General features: G+C 47.7%; 1 protein-coding gene across 1 annotated transcript in view; it reads right to left on the minus strand.

Annotated features, from left to right (window-relative positions):
• The window catches only part of LOC309355715 (hydroperoxide isomerase ALOXE3-like), a 36,321-nt gene extending 17,444 nt beyond the window's left edge, over positions 1-18,877 (minus strand). The window contains exons 1-5 of the mRNA XM_081886790.1: positions 18,526-18,877; positions 9,786-9,990; positions 7,975-8,059; positions 6,639-6,761; positions 2,509-2,612 (exon numbers count right to left, since the gene is read on the minus strand). Of these exons, the coding sequence (XP_081742916.1) occupies positions 2,509-2,612; positions 6,639-6,761; positions 7,975-8,059; positions 9,786-9,990; positions 18,526-18,672 (664 nt within the window). The 5' untranslated portion in view covers positions 18,673-18,877. The remainder of the gene's footprint in view (positions 1-2,508; positions 2,613-6,638; positions 6,762-7,974; positions 8,060-9,785; positions 9,991-18,525) is intronic.
• Between the last annotated feature and the right edge of the window lie 1,471 nt (positions 18,878-20,348).

Below are 20,348 nucleotides of genomic sequence, written 5' to 3' on the forward strand. Positions count from 1 at the left end.
TAGGGCCAGGGCCTTTTCAGTACTGGCCCCAACTTGGTGAAACACTCTGTCACAAGAGACTAGGGCCCTGTGGGACTTGACATCTTTCCGCAGGGCCTGCAAGACAGAGCTGTTCCACCTGGCCTTTGGTTTGGACTCAGTCTCAAAACCTCCCCTTTTGGTTTTGATCTATGGGCTACTTTTAAAATGAGGCTGCATTTTAAATTGCATTTTAACCTGTATTTTTACTGTGTTAGCTGCCCTGAGCCTGGCTCTGGCCAGGGAGGGAGGGGTATAAATAAAATTTATTATTATTATTATTATTATTATTATTATTATTATTATTATTATGTTAGACAGCTTTAAAGGATTAGACAATTCAGGGAGGAGGGGGTCTGCTAATGGCTATTAGTCATTAAGGCTAAATAGAACCTGCTACTTTAGACGCAGTCTACCTTTCCATAACAGCTTCTGGGAAACGACAGCAGGAGAGGGCTATTACCTCACGCCACTTGCCTGGGGACTTCTGAAAGGCCACTGTGGGTACAGGATGAGGGCATAGCTAGGCCTTTGGCCTGATCTACCAGGGCTCTTCATGCGATCTCAGCTCCGTTCCTATTTTATTTATTTAAAGGAATGTACGTACAAGGTAGACACATCACCTTGCCAACAAAGGTCACTACAGTAAAAGCTCTGGTTTTCCCAGTAGTGATGTATGGAAGTGAGAGCTGGACCATAAAGAAGGCTGATCGCCGAAGACTGGATGCTTTTGAATTCTGGTGCTGGAGGAGACTCTGGAGAGTCCCATGGACTGCAAGAAGATCAAACCTCTCCATTCTGAAGGATATCAGCCCTGAGTGCTCACTGGTAGGACAGATCCTGAAGCTGAGGCTTCAATACTTTGGCCACCTCATGAGAAGAGAAGACTCCCTGGAAAAGACCCTGATGTTGGGAAAGATGGAGGGTGCAAGGAGAAGGGGACGACGGAGGACGAGATGGTGGGACAGTGTTCTCGAAGCTACCAACATGAGTCTGACCAAACTGCGGGAGGCAGTGGAAGACAGGAGTGCCTGGCGTGCTCTGGTCCAGGGGGTCACGAAGAGTCGGACACGACTAGACGACTAAACAACAACGTACAAGTTGTGACCGGAAAGTTTGGTGAATGGTCACAGAAACTGGACAGCAGGAAATATTCGAAAACATACGATTGGCATTGGAAACCCACATAATGCTCACAATTGTGCAGGGAGATGTAGCTGTAATTCGAACATGGTTTCTGTGAAGGGTGGCAAACGTTGACAGGGTTTGTGACATATTGATGCGGGATCAGCGTTTCTGCGTCCGAATGATGGCGGAAGAATGGCATATTCCACGTGAAATTGCTACTGAGGTTACTGAGTTGTCCCACCCTCCATATTCTTCCAATCTGGCCCCACCAGATTTATTTCTTTTTCCAAAACTGAAATCTGCACAGATTGTCCAACATTTCACACATCCAAGCTGCTGTGACGGGAGAACTGTAAGCAGTACGAATAGAGGACTTCTCCAGAAGTTTCCAACAGTTCTACGAATGTTGTCAACTGTGCATTGTGTCAGAGGGGGTTACTTTGAAGGCCTGTAAGGTTGTACACTGGTACCTTGGTTTTCGAACAGCTTAGTTCACAAAGAACTTGGAACCCGAACGCTGCAAAACCGGAAGTAGGTGTTCCGGTTTTCGAACTTTTTTCAGAAGCTGAACATGCTCTGTTTTGCGTCCCCCTGTGTTTCCTGTTGCGCTGCTAATTTGCGTCCCCCCATTGTAATTCAAGCCTTCCGTTTCCGATCGCAGTGTTCTAAGGCGGTACGTGGAGCTTATATTTGGTGCTTTTGTTTTTGCTATTTATTTTGTATTTTTTGTTTTGAGGCTTTTTCAGTTAATTTGTTTTTGTGACTATGTGGATCCCAGTTCAGCTACTGATTGATTGATTGATTGATTGACTGCAGAAATAGATAAAAGCCCCCTATCCAAACAATGACTATCATCAGTGCAGGTAAGAATTTATTTTTGATTTTAATTTTTATCATCTACAATACTGTCTTATTTATTTTATAGTACAGTATATTAATTATTGCTTTTTATGTATCAGTGGTCTCGTTATATAGTAAAATTCATGTTCAGTTCCTGTTTTAGGGGTTGTTTTTAAAAGCCTGGAACGGATTAATCTGTTTTGCGCTACTTTCTATGGGAAAGCGCACCTTGGTTTTGGAACGCTTTGGTTTTGCAACGGACTTCCGGAACGGATTAAGTTTGAAAACCAAGGTACCACTGTATGTTCAAATATTTCTCGTTTTCCGATTTCTGTGACCATTCACCGAACTTTCCGGTCACACCTTGTATATTTAAAAGGAGTGCCGTGCATATTTAAATCCTCGAGTAAAATTAACGTTAGGCAGCGAGTGGCAGGAGTGGTGGCCGGGGAGAATGGCGCATTAGAAGCTTTTGGTTGGATCCAGCTGCTTTTTCCTGCTCAGGGCAGGGAGGGGACCCACCTGTGACAGGTGTTTTCATGAACCAGAAGACTCTGCGAATGTCATCCAGGTTCTTCCACGATTCCGCCAGGTTGTTGAAGCCTTTCAGCCGCATTTCAAGTTCCCTGAGGGGAAGGAGCACAATCAGTGAGGGGGATAGCTTCGAAATCTAACGATTGCACCCTGCTTTTCTCCAACAATTGAACCCTGCTTTTCTCCATATGGGGACGTGGGTAGCGCTGTGGGTTAAACCACAGAGCCTAAGACTTGCCGATCAGAAGGTTGCCGGTTCGAATCCCGCAATGGGGTGAGCTCCCGTTGCTCGGTCCCTGCTCCTGCCAACCTTAGCAGTTCTAAAGTACGTCAAAGTGCAAGTAGATAAATAGGTACTGCTCCGGAGGGAAGGTAAACGGCATTTCCGGGCACTGCTCTGGTTTGCAAGAAGTGGCTTAGTCATGCTGGCCACGTGACCCGGAAGCTGTACGCCGGCTCCCTCGGCCAATAAAGCGAGATGAGCGCCGCAACCAGAGTCGGCCACGACTGGACCTAATGGTCAGGAGTCCCTTTACCTTTACCTTTTCTCCATATGAGTCAACCACATCTTGCATGCCGTGCCCTATTTAATTTCCAGGAAACGCCAGCAGGTGGCGTTACTGAACAAAGCCAGGAGGGCGCAGGCATGCATTTGATTGGTCAGAAAGTCTGTGATGTTTTCCTTAAAGTTGAATAATTAAATGTCTGTGGAAATGGAAGGGACTTATTTAAAGGCATCTCTCAGTGGGCAGTTATGCCAGCGTGAACCATCGGAAAGTTTGATATGTGGGGTTGGGCTACCAAGATGTCTTATTGCCTGTATCTAATGATAAAATTTATTTATTCCTAATTATTTATTTATTTGATTTATCAAAAGATCTCGGAGTGGTTCACAAGATAAAAACATAAGATAAAAGCACAGATAAATAGCTAAACCAGAAGCGGCAAAACAATAACCCTTCTCCCACAAACACATTTAGAAGTCTATAGAACAGTAATCAGCCAAAGGCCTGCATTTTTCACTAGTAAACATCATCATTGTTTTTTCATGCACCAATGCAGAACTCATATTGTCCCTTATTTCTGTGGTGAAGAAAAATGAACCCAAGAATATTAGAGGCTTTATTTATGTATTGCTTGAGTAGCGTCTCCACCCCCATCGTTCTGCCCAGACACTGAGGTCCAGCTCTGAGGGCCTTCTGGCGGTTCCCTCCCTACTAGAAGCAAAGCTACAGGGAACCAGGCAGAGGGCCTTCTCGGTGGTGGCACCCTCCCTGTGAAACACCCTCCCACCAGTTGTCAAAGAGATAAACAACTACCAAACGTTTAGAAGACATCTGAAGGCAGCCCAGTTTAGGGAAGCTTTTAATGTTTAATACTGTAGGTTATTGTATTTTAGTGTTCTGTTGGAAGCCATCCAGAGTGGCTGGGGAAACCCAGCCAGATGGGCGGGGTATAAATAAAGGTAAAGGTATTATTATTATTATTATTATTATTATTATTATTATTATTATTATATCCCCACCTTTTCCTCAAGGTGGTATACATGGTTCTTCTCCCACTCCTCATTTAATCTCCACAACAACCCTATGAGGTAGGTTAGGCTTCACCCAGTAGACTGAGAGGCAGTGACTGGTTTTGGCCTCGGCCCAGTATACCTGAAGGAGCATCTCCACCTCCATCGTTCAGCCCGGACACTGAGGTCCAGCTTCAAGAGCCTTCTGGCAGTTCCCTCCCTGCGAGAAGTGAAGCTACAGGGAACCAGGCAGAGGGCCTTCTCGGTGGTGGCTCCCTCCCTGTGGAACGCCCTCCCGTCAGATGTCAAGGAAATAAACAACTATCTGACTTTTAGAAGACATCTGAAGGCAGCCCTGTTCAGGGAAGTTTTTAATGTGTGACATTTTAATGTATTTTGAATCTTTGTTGGAAGCCGCCCAGAATGGCTGGGGAAACCCAGCCAGATGCGCGGGGTACAAATAATAAATTATTATTATTATTATTATTCACTGCCAAGTGGGGATTTGAACCCTGGTCTCTCCCCAGGTCCAAGACCAGCGCTCTAACCACTACACCACCACCAGCTCTTTAAGTCTGTGGCGTCTAAAACTATCCATCTGCTTCGTGTTTCTCTCCTCAAAGCAGCCCGGTCTCTTGAACTCGCTGCCCAGAGTGTTGGAAATTATGAAGAGAGTGAAGGACGCACAGAGCGCAGGGGCAGGAATTCCTCTCGGTGTTTTGTTGCTGTGAACCCTGAAAATTTCCTGAAAGGTGGGAGGAAAACTGCAGGTGGCTCAGCCAAGTCTCCATTTCCAAACCTCTCTGACCCAGATGGACAGGTTAGGCAAGAGGCACTGATGCCATCGCTGCTCTCAGGCAGGGCTGCCTATGCAGTGTGGGTTGAAAAAAGCGGAGGTGCCCTGGGATTGTGAAATGTGGCGCTCCTGGGGAACAGGATGGTTCACCTGTTTGCTTGGGATGGTGTGAGGCGGTAGGAAGGAGTCTGCCAACTCCATACCAGCTCAGAGGCCTTGGCATGATCAAAGCACACAATGGGCCTCAGCTCAAACAGCAGGACAGTGGTTCCTTGGTTCTCAAACGCCTTGGTTCCCAAATACTGAAAACCCAGAAGTAAGTGTTCCAGTTTCTGAATTTTTTTCAGAAGTTGAACGTCCGATGTGGTTGTCAGCTACAGTGGTACCTCGGGTTAAGTACTTAATTCGTTCCGGAGGTCCGTACTTAACCTGAAACTGTTCTTAACCTGAAGCACCACTTTAGCTAATGGGGCCTCCCGCCGTCGCTGCACGATTTCTGTTCTCATCCTGAAGCAAAGTTCTTAACCTGAAGCACTATTTCTGGGTTAGCGGAGTCTGTAACCTGAAGCGTATGTAACCTGAGGTACCACTCTATTGTTTCTGGGGCGCCTGCACCAATCAGAAGCTGCGCTTTGGTTTTCGAACATTTCGGAAGTCAAACGGACTTCCGGAACGGATTAAGTTTGGCACTTTTGTGATTGCTATTTATTTTGCGTTTTTGTTTTTGAGGCTTTTAGGGTTCATTTGTTTCTGTGACTGTGTGGAACCCAGTTCAGCTACTGATTGATTGATTGATTGATTGATTGAATGATCGACTGCAGAAATAGATAAAAGCCCCCCCCCCAATCCAAACAATGACTATCATCGGTGCAGGTAAGAAAAAAAATTAATTTTAATTTTTATCATCTACAACACTGTCTCATTTATTTTATAGTAGAGTACATTGATTATTGCTTTCATTTTATGTATCAGTGGTCTCGTTATATAGTAAAATTCATGTTCAATTGCTGTTTTAGGGGTTGTTTTTAAAAGTCTGGAACGGATTAATCCATTTTGCATTACTTTGTATGGGAAAGCATGCCTTGGTTTTGGAACGCTTTGGTTTTGGAATGGACTTCTGGAACAGATTAATTTTGAGAACCAAGGTACCACTGCATCTGTGCTACAAATCGGTTTCAAGTTTCTGGTCCTCATTTTTTCTTTTCTTTAGTTTTTTTTAACTAGTGGGGAGCACCTGGCATTGCCCGCGGATCTTTAGAAAACAAGGAATACCGGTATTTTTAAATGGGTAGTGTAATTTGTGAATTTGGAACAGCCGTGCCTAAAATCGGGTGAAGTTAGGTCAACGTCACGGTTTATTCCGCCAAAGGGCGCACGGCAGCTAAATGTCCACAACTGCCCTGAGAACCCTCATGCCACGTTTGGTGGGTATATCTCGATAGGCCGCTGAACCAGGGCAAAAAGTGGGGGATGCCATGCCAAAGTCAAGGTTCTGTCCGCCATCTTGAATCAAAATGGCCGCCAGCATCGAAAACATCGGCAAGGAACACCACCACACCTTGGAAATTATTGTGCTGAGTTTGGAGACAATATCTCGAGAGGTGTCTGAACCTGCGCCAAAAACATGGATGACGCCATACCAAAAGTGATGTTTTGGTCCGCCATCTGAATTTAATTTCCGGCTTCTGACAAATTAGAGAGTGAAATCACGCCCCCCTCTCTCTCTCTTCAAATTAGGAGAAAATTGAGCTGTGGATCCCACCCCCTGCTCCCGATCCAACAAGCCCCACAACCAAAGCAACTCACGATTTGACGGTGCGCATGGCAAAGACAGAAGACTTGGTGAACAAGTACTTCGAATTGGAATCCAGATCATCGGTGCTTTTCGCGTCGACGCACCTCGGCCAACCTGGGGCGTACTCCTTCCAGCTGCAGCAAACAAAGAACAGCCCCCGCGGGGAGGGGGGGTCACCCAGAAGGAAGTCCATCTTTGATCAACTCAGAAGTCAGCTATGGTAGGATCCTCGTGGCTCAAAAGTGGAAATTACAGGAGACCCCAACGGTAATGGAGTAGCAGGCTAAATTTTTTGAGTATACAGAATTAGCTAAAATGACTTATAAAAGTCGAGACCAAAAAGGGACAAAGTTTGAAGAAGAGTGGGGTAAATTTGTTGCATACATAAGAATTAACTGTAGAAGTCTGAAAACTGTAGCAGGGTTAACATAAATCCTGTGATGTGTATAGAAGGTAAATAAGAATCTGCAAGAGAAGATATATATTAAGAAAACCGAAGAAGGGGAGGAAGGAAGTCTGGGCGTGCATTTACGCAGTGTAAATAAGATGACATAAAATGATGACTGCAAAAGATCAAGTTTTATTTATGTTTGTGAAAAATTCAATAAAAAGCATTTTTTTTAAAAAAGTCAGCTATGGAACTCATTGCCACAGGATTATCAAAATGGACTTTTAGCCCTGCTGACCTAATGGTATGATTCCAAGTCCGCGTGGCAGTTCATTGTGGACTTGGTCCTGTTCGCGTGTGCAAGCTTTCCGCGGTGCTCACGCAACACCGTCCGCCTCAAAATGCCATCCCATCTTATTTATGGAGCAATTACCATTTCTGTGGAGAACCCGGTAGATTAAAAAACAGCAAGCATGGACTCAATAAATCCTGCCAGGGAAAAGCTCTCAAGGAGCTTTTCTGCTGCTCCAGAGAAGCGGACACGGAGCAATGGATCCAAACTACAAGAAAGAAGATTCCACCTAAACATTAGGAAGAACTTCCTGACAGTAAGAGCTGTTTGACAGTGGAATTTGCTGCCAAGGAGTGTGGTGGAGTCTCCTTCTTTGGAGGTCTTTAAGCAGAGGCTTGACAACCATATGTCAGGAGTGCTCTGATGGGGTTTCCTGCTTGGCAGGGGGTTGGACTCCATGGCCCTTGTGGTCTCTTCCAACTCTAGGATTCTATGATTCTAATGTGGCCGCCAGGGCCAGTAAGGGATGCAACGTAGGAGAGAGGTCATGGCTTGTGGAGAGAGTTCTGGGAGCCACAAAGAGAGGCATTGGAGGGCCGCATGCGTTTCCCAAGGGCCAGAGGTTCCCTGCCACCCCCCCCAGCCTAAACGGATGTGATTTACTGACCCATAGGATTCCTGCCGTTTCTTTAGCTCTTCCTTGCGATGCTCCACGAGTTGGGGGTTTCCTTTGTCATCGGAAACCGTTTTGGCTGGAGGGGCAGAGATAGAGAGAGAGAAAAGGAGACCAGGTAAATGGTAATTAATCTAATGAGCCAAGTGAGAAGGCGGGGGATATTCTTTGCTAGCAAAGCCCTGCCACTAACGTGCTGTAAAGGTAAAGGGACTCCTGACCATTAGGTCCAGTCATGGCCGACTCTGGGGTTGCGGCGCTCATCTCGCTTTATTGGCCGAGGCAGCCGGCATACAGCTTCCGGGTCATGTGGCCAGCAGGACTAAGCCGCTTCTGGTGAACCAGAGCAGCGCACAGAAACACTGTTTACCTTCCTGCCAGAGCGGTACCTATTTATCTACTTGCACTTTGACGTGCTTCCGAACTGCTAGGTTGGCAGGAGCAGGGACTGAGCAACGGGAGCTCACCCTGTCGCTGGGATTCGAACCGCCGACCTTCTGATTGGCAAGTCCTAGGCTCTGTGGTTTAACCCACAGCGCCACCAGCGTCCCTACATGCTGTAGTTACTCCTGAATGATGTGCCCTCTCTACATGCCCAGAGATAACCATTCCAATTACACAGTTTCCATGGATGAATCCATGACGATTCTATGAACGTGTGTTTGTGCACAAGAGCAAGCGAGAGAGAGAGCAAGATGTCTCAAGCCTGGGAAGAAATTCATTCCCATTCACACATAAAGGCAGATTTTTTGTGTGTGATTTGCCCTTTCCTAAGTGCAAACTGATGAGCAGCTGCCCTTCGAAATTTGCACTTCTCTGATCTTTTGCAATGCAGGCAAGCAATGTGTCTGAAAATGCACGTGTCGGAGAAAACAGTGTTGCGGAAATGTCCGTACGAGGCCAAACCATACGCAAAGAGGGAATGTTGCACATTAACATGAATTTTCATGAGGTCTTGCGTTTTTGCTCTAACTTGCAAACTGGTGTGGAAATGTGGAGGGGCTGAGCTTAAGCCTGGAAAAATGAGAAAGCGAGCAAAATTGACATAGTCTCCCATCACGGATCGAGCCCCTCATTTGCCTGCTAGCTATAGTTCTGGTTGGGACGCGAGTGGCACTGTGGGTTAAACCACAGAGCCTAGGACTTGCCGATCAGAAGGTCGGCGGTTCGAATCCCAGCGACAGGGTGAGCTCCCGTTGCTCGGTCCCTGCTCCTGCCAACCTAGCAGTTGGAAAGCACGTCAAAGTGCAAGTAGATAAATAGGTACCACTCTGGCGGGAAGGTAAACTGTGTGCTGCTCTGGTTCACTATGCTGGCCACATGACCCAGAAAAACTGTCTGCGGAAGCGGACAAACGCTGGCTACCTTGGCCAGTAAAGCGAGATGAGCACCGCAACCCCAGAGTCGTCTGTGACTGGACTGGTCAGGGGTGTGAGACACAGCTCTCTTCTCCAAGGAGAGGATCAGGAAGCTCAGGAGGAAGAGCTGAGGGGCACCACCGCCTCTCAGAATGTGCCGCCTGAGGCAGCTATCTCACACTGCCCAATGGTCATTCTGGCCACATGACCTGGAAGCTGTACGCCGGCTCCCTTGGCCAGTAAAGTGAGATGAGCGCCGCAACCCCAGAGTCGGCCACGACTGCACCTAATGGTCCCTTTATAGTTCTGTTTACCATTACCAAACCAGCGCAGACAAAAGCAGCAGTCACAGCTTCTGCAGAATGAAAACCCACAAAGCTTTGGGCCTGCTTGGTTCAGTGAGCACCCACCCCCCAACCCCTGGGAAGGGAAAGAGGGGAACAGTACCTGCCCCCTCCCTCAGGGTCAAGGTGCAGGAGCCCTCCATCCACTGGTATGAAGGGAAGTTGTAGGTCTCCCCCTTTGGGGTCGTCACTCTGACGAAGTTGCAGAACCAGTTGTCCGTCGGGAAGAATAAGTAGGGCTCCTTGTGCAGGCGGATCAGATGGATGGGGCCCAGGTCCTGTTCGAACGGTACCTCGTAGTCGTCCACCTGGACACAAAAAGGAGAACCTGGTCTGGAAGGGGAACTTTGAAAGTGCAATGCACTAGATTGCAAAAGAAGAAGAAAAAAATACAGAGATTCCAGTGGCGTAGCGTGGGTTGTCAGCACCCGGGGCAAGGCAAGTAATTTGCACCCCCTAACCCGTGGATTTGCGCCCCCTAACCCTAACCCCCAGATGTTGCGCCCGGTGCGGCCGGCCCCCCTGCACCCCCCACGCTACGCCACTGTGAGATTCCTCTCCAACCACCCCTTCACCCAGCCAAAAACTTTGGGCCACCACTCAAGCAGAGCTCAGATTACAGAGAGAAGAGAAGGAGCTAAAAGTAGCTTTTCCTAAGGTCTCTCAGCTGCAGTGGTACCTCGGTTCTCAAACGCAATCCATTCCGCAAGACCGCTCGACTTCCGAAACGTTCGAAAACCGAGGCGCAAAGGGCAGTCTGCAAGTTCAATTGGAAAAATCGAAACCACAACACGCCGCGGAAGCCGTTCGACTGCTGAGGCACGTTTGAAAACAGAAGCAATTACTTCCGGGTTTTCGGCGTTCGAAAACAAAAACGTTCAACTTCCCATGCGCTCGGAAACCGAGGTACCACTGTACTGGTTTTGGAAAGCAGGAGTTTAGCTAAATTGAATGAATGAGCGAATCCTTTCTTTCCTGCTTGGTTCCTAGGCCCTTGATGACCTTGATCTGTCCCAAGTTGTCAACATCTCCCTTAAACTGTGGTGAAGTATACAAGTTAAACAAATAAACCTGGTGAGCCACTAAGGGCCCAAAATGCCACATTTCATTGTGTGGGGGCTACAGAGTAGTGCATGGGCAAACGATGTTCAGGGGCCAGATCCGGCCCAATCACCTTCTAAATCCGGCCCACGGATGGTCCACGAATCAGTGTGTTTTTACATAAGTAGAATGTGTTTAAAATGCACCTCTGGGTTATTTGTAGGGCCTGCCTAGTGTTTTTACATGAGTAGAATGTGTGCTTTTATTTAAAATGCATCTCTGGGTTATTTGTGGGGCATAGGAATTCGTTCATTTCCCCCCCCCCAAAAAAAATACAGTCCGGCCCCCCACAAGGTCTGAGGGACACTGGACCGGCCCCCCTCTGAAAAAGTTTGCTGACCCCTGGAGTAGTGTGTTTAGAAATCTGGTTTTGTACTTAATTTTTCAGTGGAAGCAGAATTCCTTCCACACCATCACCTCCACCCCACTCAATTGGCAGGGGACGCTGTTCCCTGGTTCTCCTCAGGTGCCAAAATGTCTTGGACCGATCCTGTGTACATCTCCAAGCCAGCTAATTTATCTCTTCCTGGGGTCTTCTGTGTCCCCTCCTCCTCCTTCTGGCCTTGTGGTGAATACCCTTAACCGTAAACTAGAGCAAACAGCATCCCTGCCTGTTAAGTTGTGGGTGAACATATCAGACGACACAGCGATTCTTCAAACAGCTCTTGTTTATTCAGAGGCCAGAACAGAACTGAACTGAAGGGCTCAGTCAGCCTGCTTATATAGAGCTCCAGAACAACGTAACTGTTGCAACTTTCTAAAACTATCCAATCACTGAACGTCACTTTCGATCCTTCATTTGCATAACTATCTACAGTATCCCCCTGCTGGCCCAGAGTGAGAACTTCAGTACATAACACTGCCCGTTTGAGAAAAGGAACGTGAGGACGAGAAGTTGGTCAACAACTCTTCCTTACGCTATGTAGGCCAGCCTTTGCAAACGAGGCCACGGAATTTATAGTCGGAAGATTCGGGACAGATGAAGTCCTCCTCCGCCCACTTCAACTGTGGAACTCCCTGCCACAGGAGGCCTAGATGGCTTGAAAAGAGGATTAGGCCAATTCATGGGGGAGGAGAGGGCTGCCGATGGCATCTGGCCACTATGGCTGTGCTCTGCTGGAGGCAGCGAAGTTTCGAAAGACGAGTTGCCGGTAACCACAAGCGGGGAGAGTTTTGCTCTCATGCGCGGATCCTGCTTGTTGGTTGGATGCCGGCCGAGATGGACCCTGGCCTGATCCAAGAGGCTCTTCTTATTTTCGCATGCATAAGCATGTCGGGGGCCTAGAAGTCACAAAAGACCACCCATTTCTGCAGCACCCTCTCCCAGTCTAATAACCACCCAAGGAAAATCTTTAGGTGTTCTGGAGAGAGAGAGTTGGATAGCTCTACCTCTCTTTTAAATCAGAACCAGTGAAGGCGGTGAAGGTCCTGTGTGAGTGTCTGGAGGCGGTTGGAGGATGGATGGCGGCTAATGGTTTGAGGTTGAATCCTGACAAGACAGAAGTACTCTTCTTGGGGGACAGGGGGCAGGCAGGTGTGGAGGATTCCCTGGTCCTGAATGGGGCAACTGTGCCCCTGAAGGACCAGGTGCGCAGCCTGGGAGTCATTCTGGACCCACAGCTGTCCATGGAGGTGCAGGTCAATTCTGTGTCCAGGGCAGCTGTCTACCAGCTCCATCTGGTACGCAGGATGAGACCCTCCCTGCCCGCAGACTGTCTCACCAGAGTGGTGCATGCTCTGTTTATCTCCCACTTGGACTACTGCCATGCGCTCTACGTGGGGCTACCTTTGAAGGTGACATGGAAACTGCAACTAATCCAGAATGCGGCAGCTAGACTGGGGACTGGGAGTGGCTACCGGGACCACATAACACCACTCTTGAAAGACCTACATTGGCTCCCAGTACGTTTCCGAGCACAATTCAAAGTGTTGGTGTTGACCTTGAAAGCCCTAAACAGCTCAGTTTACCTGAAGGAGTGTCTCCACCCCCATCATTCTGCCCGGACACTGGGGTCCAGCTCCGAGGGCCTTCTGGCGGTTCCCTCACTGTGAGAAGCAAAGCTACAGGAAACCAGGCAGAGGGCCTTCTCGGTGGTGGCGCCCGCCCTGTGGAACGCCCTCCCATCGGATGTCAAAGAGATAAACAACTACCTGAGATTTAGAAGACATCTGAATTATTATTATTATTATTATTATTATTATTATTATTATTATTGATAGGACATAGGCCTTGTGCAGAGTCAGACCACTGGTCCATTGAACTCAGGATTGTCAAGGTGTATCTGTCACGATAAATGTGATAATGTGTACCCCTGTAAATCCTTGAGTGTGCTTCTAATAGACAAGTTATGGTAGCCTGTTGCTTTACGAAACTGATGATTTTGCAAGTTGCCACCCTTCCTCCCAAATTGGGGCAGAAATACTTTACAGCTAATATGTGAATCAAAACGATACAGCTCAAAGTTGGAACATAAGTTGCGACATGGGGCAAATGGTTCCCAACATGCATGCTAACGCAATGTAAGAGAACACGGTGGGCATCAAAACTTAATCAGCAGATATTGCCAGTGCTTACCGCGCAAGTGTATTAAACATGAAATGCGGTAATGGTGTATAATATGATTGGTGAGAATTGAAATGCTTTGTTTGGAATTGTATAAATACCACAGCCTGGACTTCCAGGCAGGGCTGCAGTTTTGGGGAACTATCCGACTGCAACCTATTGCTTTGCAATAAACAACACTGGACTCCTAACTCCTCACGTTTCTGAGTTTTATTGGAGTAAACTCAGGATTGGATTGATCTTTATTACGGCCATTGGCCTGTTACACGACAGTTTCCCATACCAACATATTATACTTAAACCTCCAAATTTAAAAACCAAAACTTACAAAAGACAAACAGCAACCAAAGCAAAACAAAAACAAAAACCACCATCATACATTACAATAAATTTGTAACCTATACATCGCCCTCTGCTCATAAATTAATCAAGGATATCAATGGTGATATCGCCTAAAACATAGGTCATGGTTTAAAGGGGTTATCCGAATCACACAGGAGACAGTTTCTCTTCTTTAGGGATAGGACGCTGATCAGGAATCTGGCAACCATGAGTGATTTTAGGGGGTTATCATCAATTAGTAGATATCTCAGTTTGGCTTCAGTCGTATCATCGGCAATTCCCTTAAGATATTGAGCAAGAAACTTGCTCCTGGCCGGTAAGTGAAAAGCACAGTCTAAAATTATGTGATGCAACGAGTAAACTCAGGAGATAAGCTATTTTTGGCCTCCAACACAAACACACAAACACACACACACACAGAATGGGGCTGTAAAAAGATGGGCGAAAAGAGAGGAGATTATCAGAAGGAGCGCCACACCTTGAATTCAAGGGACGTTTCCCTGGGGGGAGTAGGCTTGGACAGAAACTAAGATGGGGTTCAGCTTGTTGTTGGCCTCCGTCTGCCTCGAGAGACAACGGATTATGCCTTCGGAGATAGAGCCAAACACCTGGAAAATTGCAGCACCACCTGCAGAGACCTGGAACTCGTAACCGCTGTTGTTTTTTGCTACATTAGCAGCACTGAAGTGACTTCCCCAGGGCACAAGCCTGGGCAGTGTCTGGAGGTCCCAGTCTGCCCAGACGACAAAACCACCCTCTCGTCATGGCTGATGTGGTTCAAAGGGAAGCAGAGCAAGACGTTTGGCACCAGCCTGGCTGCAGGAGTTGCTGGAAGGAGGCGAACAGGAAGTCGTCCAACTGCTTCGGATGTCTACCAGCTCCACCTGGTACGCAGGCTAAGACCCTCCCTGCCCGCAGACTGTCTCACCAGAGTGGTGCATGCTCTGGTTATCTCCCGCTTGGACTACTGCCATGCACTCTACGTGGGGCTACCTTTGAAGGTGACCCGGAAACTGCAATTAATCCAGAATGCGGCAGCTAGACTGGGGACTGGGAGCGGCATATAACACCAGTCTTGAAAGACCTACATTGGCTCCCAGTATGTTTCCGAGCACAATTCAAAGTGTTGGTGTTGACCTTTAAAGCCCTAAAAGGCCTCCAAGGCCCAGTAGACCTGAAGGAGCATCTACACCCCCATCGTTCAGCCCGGACACTGAGGTCCAGCGTCGGGGGCCTTCTGGCGGTTCCCTCACTGCAAGAAGCAAAGCTACAGGGAAGCAGGCAGAGGGCCTTCTCGGTGGTGGCACCCGCCCTGTGGAACGCCCTCCCACCAGATGTCAAAGAGATAAACAACTACCTGACATTTAGAAAACATCTGACGGCAGCCCTGTTCAGGGAAGTTTTTAATGTGTGGCATTTTAATGTATTTTAATCTTTGTTGGAAGCTGCCCAGAGTGGCTAGGGAGGCCCAGCCAGATGGACGGGGTACAAATAAATTATTATTATTATTATTATTATTATTATTATTATTATTATTATTATTAGTGTAGGGTTTACTCCTGAGCTCAATGTCCCACAAGGTCAATGTGCCTGGTCCTTTATGAGGAGCAAGAGGTGTGGTCTCTGCTCCCTCAGAGTTTACAATCTCACTTTTAATACCAGTCAGGTGGCAGAGGAGGGGGAGACAGCGAGGGATTCAGGTAGAACGAAGGACTTAATACTTGAGAAGTGTGTGGCGTTTTAGGCTCAGTGGCAGGAGGTCAAGGAGGGCAAGGTGTGCAGGTGTTGTGGCAAAGACTTCATTGCAAAGGAGGATAAGGCATAAAAATTATTATTATAATTATAAGGCTGAGTGTTCTCGCACTCAGGACCTGTTTGCGGCTTCCCTTGGGGCTATCTGGTGAGAACACTGTGAGAACAGGAGTCTGGACTAGGCTCTTGAGATAACATCTGGGCTCTTCTGATGGTGTTAATATTTTATCTCTCCCCCCCCCCCCTGTTTTTGAAAGTTGTGCTTTTACATTCTTGCATCAAAAGGGACGCTGTTAAGTCTTGCAGACACAACTTCAGCCAATAATGTTAATTGCCAAATCTAGAAGTTAACTTGCCAGGGCAGGTGTGGTAGCGGCAGCACGAACAGTCTGTGCAATGCTGGGTGTCTATGAGACCCAGGAAGGTCCATCAGGGCCAACACTGGTCCTTTTCTCTTTTAAAATTATTACAGTACTAGAATGGCAATTGTTCTATGAAACAAAGAAGCTGACTCAAGCTGTGGCCAGTGGCCATTTTCTTTCCCCCAAAATGCCTGGCAGTCCTGAAATAGTAATAATAATAATAATAATAATAATAATAATAATAATAATAATAATATATTATTTATATCCTGCCCATCTGGCTGGGTTCCCCCAGCCACTCTGGGCGGCTTCCAACAAAAGATTAACAATACAATAAAACGTCAGACATTAAAAACGTCCCTAAACAGGGCTGCCTTCAGATGTCTTCTAAACATCAGATAGTTGTTTATTTCCTTGACATCTGAAGGGAGGGCGTTCCACAGGGCGGGTGCCACCACTGAGAAGGCCCTCTGCTTGGTTCCCTGTAACCTCACTTCTCGCAGTGAGGGAACTTCCAGAAGGCCCTCAGTGCTGGAACTCAGTGTTTGGGCTGAACGATGGGGGTGGAGATGCTCCTTCAGGTATCCTGAGCTGTTTAGGGCTTTCAAGGTCAGCACCAACACTTTGAAGTGTGCTCGGGAACCAATGAAGGCGGAATCAGGAACATTATGGGAAAATTAAAGATGTTTGGGTGGTTTGAGGCTTGGCCAGTGCTGCTTGGCAGTTGATCCTAGCAAAAAGTGTGTGTGTGTGTTTGTGTTTCTGTGTGTGTGTGTGTGTGTGTGAGAGAGAGAGAGAGAGAGAGAGAGAGAGAGAGAGAGGGACGGAGCAGGAGGGAGGGAAAAAGGGAGGGAGGGAGGGAGAAATGGAGGGAGGGAGAGAGCAGGAGGAAGGGAGGGAGGGGGAAAGGGAGGGAGGGGGAGGGAGGGAGAAAGGGAGGGAGGGAGAGAGCGGGAGGGAGGGAAAAAGGGAGGGAGAGAGAGGGGGGAGGGAGGGAGGGAGGGGAAAAGGGAGGGAGGTAGAGAGAGAGAGGGAGGGAGGGAGGGAGAAAGGGAGGGAGGGAGAAAGGGAGGGAGGGAGAAAGGGAGGGAGGTAGAGAGAGGGGGGACGGAGGGAGGGAGAGAGGGAGGGAGGGAGAAAGGGAGGGAGAGAGGGGGGAGGGAGGGAGAGAAGGAAAGAAAGAAAGAAAGAAAGAAAGAAAGAAAGAAAGAAAGAAAGAAAGAAAGAAAGAGAAACTTCCACTGCTTGCTAAGTTTATTAGTGTTGGTGAGCCTGCAGGGAGCTGGCTTCAGGCCCCAGGCCTGTTGGCAGACCAACTCTGTGTTACAAAGACATCTGCAAACGGGACCTGGAGCCTGGCCACATTGGCCCCCACCGAGTGGGCATCCCCTGCAGTCAACCGACAGGAGACAACCAGCCAAGTTGTGTACCCACAGCGGTGACCGGAAGAGGAAGGACCTCTGGGCAAAGCACCGAGAGAAGAAACGGCATGCTTCGTCTGCAGTAGCACAACCGGACTCCTTCTCTGCCCCAGCTGCAACAAAACATGTCTCTCCCGTATCGGTCACGGCAGCCGCAGCAGGCGCCGCGACTCCCCAACAGTTTGATATCACACTCCCTCCCCCAAATGACACTTGGGCCAATTCTCCCCCAAGCATGGCGTTTGCAGTTTCTTTCCTACAACCTCCTCCCGTTGAGACCTAGAAGCGACAGCGTTTGTCACCCCCAAACAAGAAGCAACCACTTGCCCGAATGTAAAACTTCTGGGAGATGATATATAATGAGATGAAAAAAATGTTGAAATATACACTTATAAAGAAACCAGAATCATTTTTACTGGGCACTGTAGGAGGTGATATAAATAGAAAAGAATGTAAGTTGTTTTTATATGCAACAACAGCAGCAAGAATATTATCGGCACAAAAATGGAAGCAAGAAGAATTACCGACGAAAGAAGAATGGAGGATGAAATTAGTGGACTATGCAGAATTAGATAAACTAACAGGAAGGATTCGAAATCGGCGGGACCAGAAATTCACAGAAGACTGGTGTAAATTTACGGACTATTTGAAAAGTATTTGTGATGATCAGACTACGTTTGTAGGTTTGCAAGACGTTTTGTGAGGAGAATTATCAGAACGATTGCCAAAATGGATAAAGGGGAGGATGGTTAGTTAAGATAATTAAAGGCAATATGAATTTAAGAAATGCATAAGAAGTGGTTAAAACGGTGGATCATCAGAGGTGCTGATGGAAGTCCAAAAAAGATTGTATAAGAGGTGATGTTTTGTGGTATGTATCATAATTTATATGTTAAAACTAATAAAAATTACCGTATTTTTCGCTCTATAAGACGCACCAGACCACAAGACGCACCTAGTTTTTGCAGGAGGAAAACAAGAAAAAAAATATTCTGAATCTCAGAAGCCAGAACAGCAAGAGGGATCGTTGCGCAGCGATCCCTCTTGCTGTTCTGGTTTCTGGGATAGCTGCGCAGCCTGCATTCGCTCCGTAAGACGCACACACATTTCCCCTTACTTTTTAGGAGGGAAAAAGTGAGTCTTATAGACAAAAAAAATACGGTATTATAAAAAAGCAACCACTTGCCCATTTACCCCGCCCCACGAGCAGTGAGGAGCGTTCACCTGAGATGCCCCCAGCCCAGAGAGGATGCCTGGTTTGCCACCTTACCCCCCCCCAGCCCCTCCGTTCTTGGTACTCACAGCCCCACGGACAAAATCTCTGCCCTGGTGGTCCAGGTGATGCTTGGGGCTCTCCCCGCGAGCCCCCACCAGAGTGATGGAGATGTTGCTGTAGGTACCGGCCAGCAAGATGTCTCCGGTGGCCACCTGGACCTTGTAAGCAGCCATTTGGGAAGAGGTGAGACGAGGCTCCGATTGCACAGGTTTATGCAGTGTCAGTGCCGAGGCAGGTATGAACAGCCTCGCCTGCTCCTCCTCAAGGGCTGTTGCACACACAAGTACCCCGCCTCTCTCAACTCTCCTCCAGAGCCGTTTAGGCCACAGGCAGAAGCTGCTGTGATGGGAAAGGTGTGACTCAGATCGGATTCCCCGGGTCTCGGCTGCAAAAGTTCTGCTGTGACCACTTCTGGGCTCGGTGGCGACAATAAGACAGATTTGCTCCCAGAACGAAATGCAGAAAGACCAAGGCAGAGACCGCACCGGCTGATTGTGTAACTGTTTCATAACTTTCTGGCTCATTGGGACATCGCTGCATCCCTGCAAACACACACAAGCAACTTGTTGCATGCAACTCGCTGGCTTAGATGAGCACAGCAGGAGCAAAATGAATATTGCAATACTTTTTCACATCGTTGTCGCTGTTGCTGTCACAGAACTGTAAAGTTGGAAGGTGCCGTCAAATGTCATCTCGTACGACCCCCTACAGACAGCAACCCAACCCTTGTTTCAAAAACTCCAAAAGAGGAGAATTCGCCACCTTTCCAAGGAGTCCGCTCCGCTATCGAACAGCTCTTAACATCAGAGAAGTTCCTCCTAATGTTTAGTCTAAATCTCCTTTCTTGCAACTTGATATTTGAAGATGGCTATCCTAGGGTTATCTTTGTCCATGGGGTTTTCTTGGCAGGGATACTGGAGTGGCTTGCCGGTTCCTGCTCCAGGTGGATCACATTTGGTCAAAACTCTCCACTATGACCTGTCCATCTTGGGTGGCCCTGCACGTCATAGCTCATAGCTTCTCTGAGTTATTCAAGCCCCTTCGCCACGGCAAGGCAGTGATCCGTGAAGTGAGAGCTGGACCATAAAGAAGGCTGATCGCCAAAGAATTGATGCTTTTGAATTCTGCTGCTGGAGGAGACTCTTGAGAGTCCCATGGACTGCAAGAAGATCCAACCTCTCCATTCTGAAGGAAATGAGCCCTGAGTGCTCACTGGAAGGACAGATCCTGAAGCTGAGGCTCCAAGACTTTGGCCACCTCATGACCATGAGAAGAGAAGACTCCCTGGAAAAGACCCTGATGTTGGGAAAGATGGAGGGCACAAGGAGAAGGGGATGACAGAGGACGAGATGGTGGGACAGTGTTCTCGAAGCTACCAGCATGAGTTTGACCAAACTGCGGGAGGCAGTGGAAGACAGGAGTGCCTGGTGTGCTCTGGTCCAGGGGGTCACGAAGAGTCAGACACGACTAAACACGACTAAACAACAACAACAACAACATTCTAGGGTTGCCATGTTTCAAAAAGTAAAAACCAGGACACCCCTGATGAGCTTTTTTTAGGAGGAGATTTTATTTAGGAAACCACCCAACCTGTAGACCTGTTTTCAAGAAGACCCGGAGGTTGTTGAGCTTTTCTTAAGACAAAGCACCCCCAAAACACAATTTTTCGATTGACTTGCCTAAGATCAGGGCATTGCCTTCTGGAAATCGCCCCCCCCCCTTGCTGGACATCAATTCCACCTTTGAAATCCCAATAATGCCCAGTTTACTGCTTCTGACAATGGAGGGAGAACGCAACCGTTGTGGTTAATCTTCTTCTTTGGCAATCACTTGTAGCCGAGTAAGATTG

The sequence above is a fragment of the Podarcis melisellensis genome (assembly GCF_964234715.1).
Source record: "Podarcis melisellensis genome assembly, chromosome: 13".
NCBI classification, from domain to species: Eukaryota; Metazoa; Chordata; class Lepidosauria; order Squamata; family Lacertidae; genus Podarcis; species Podarcis melisellensis.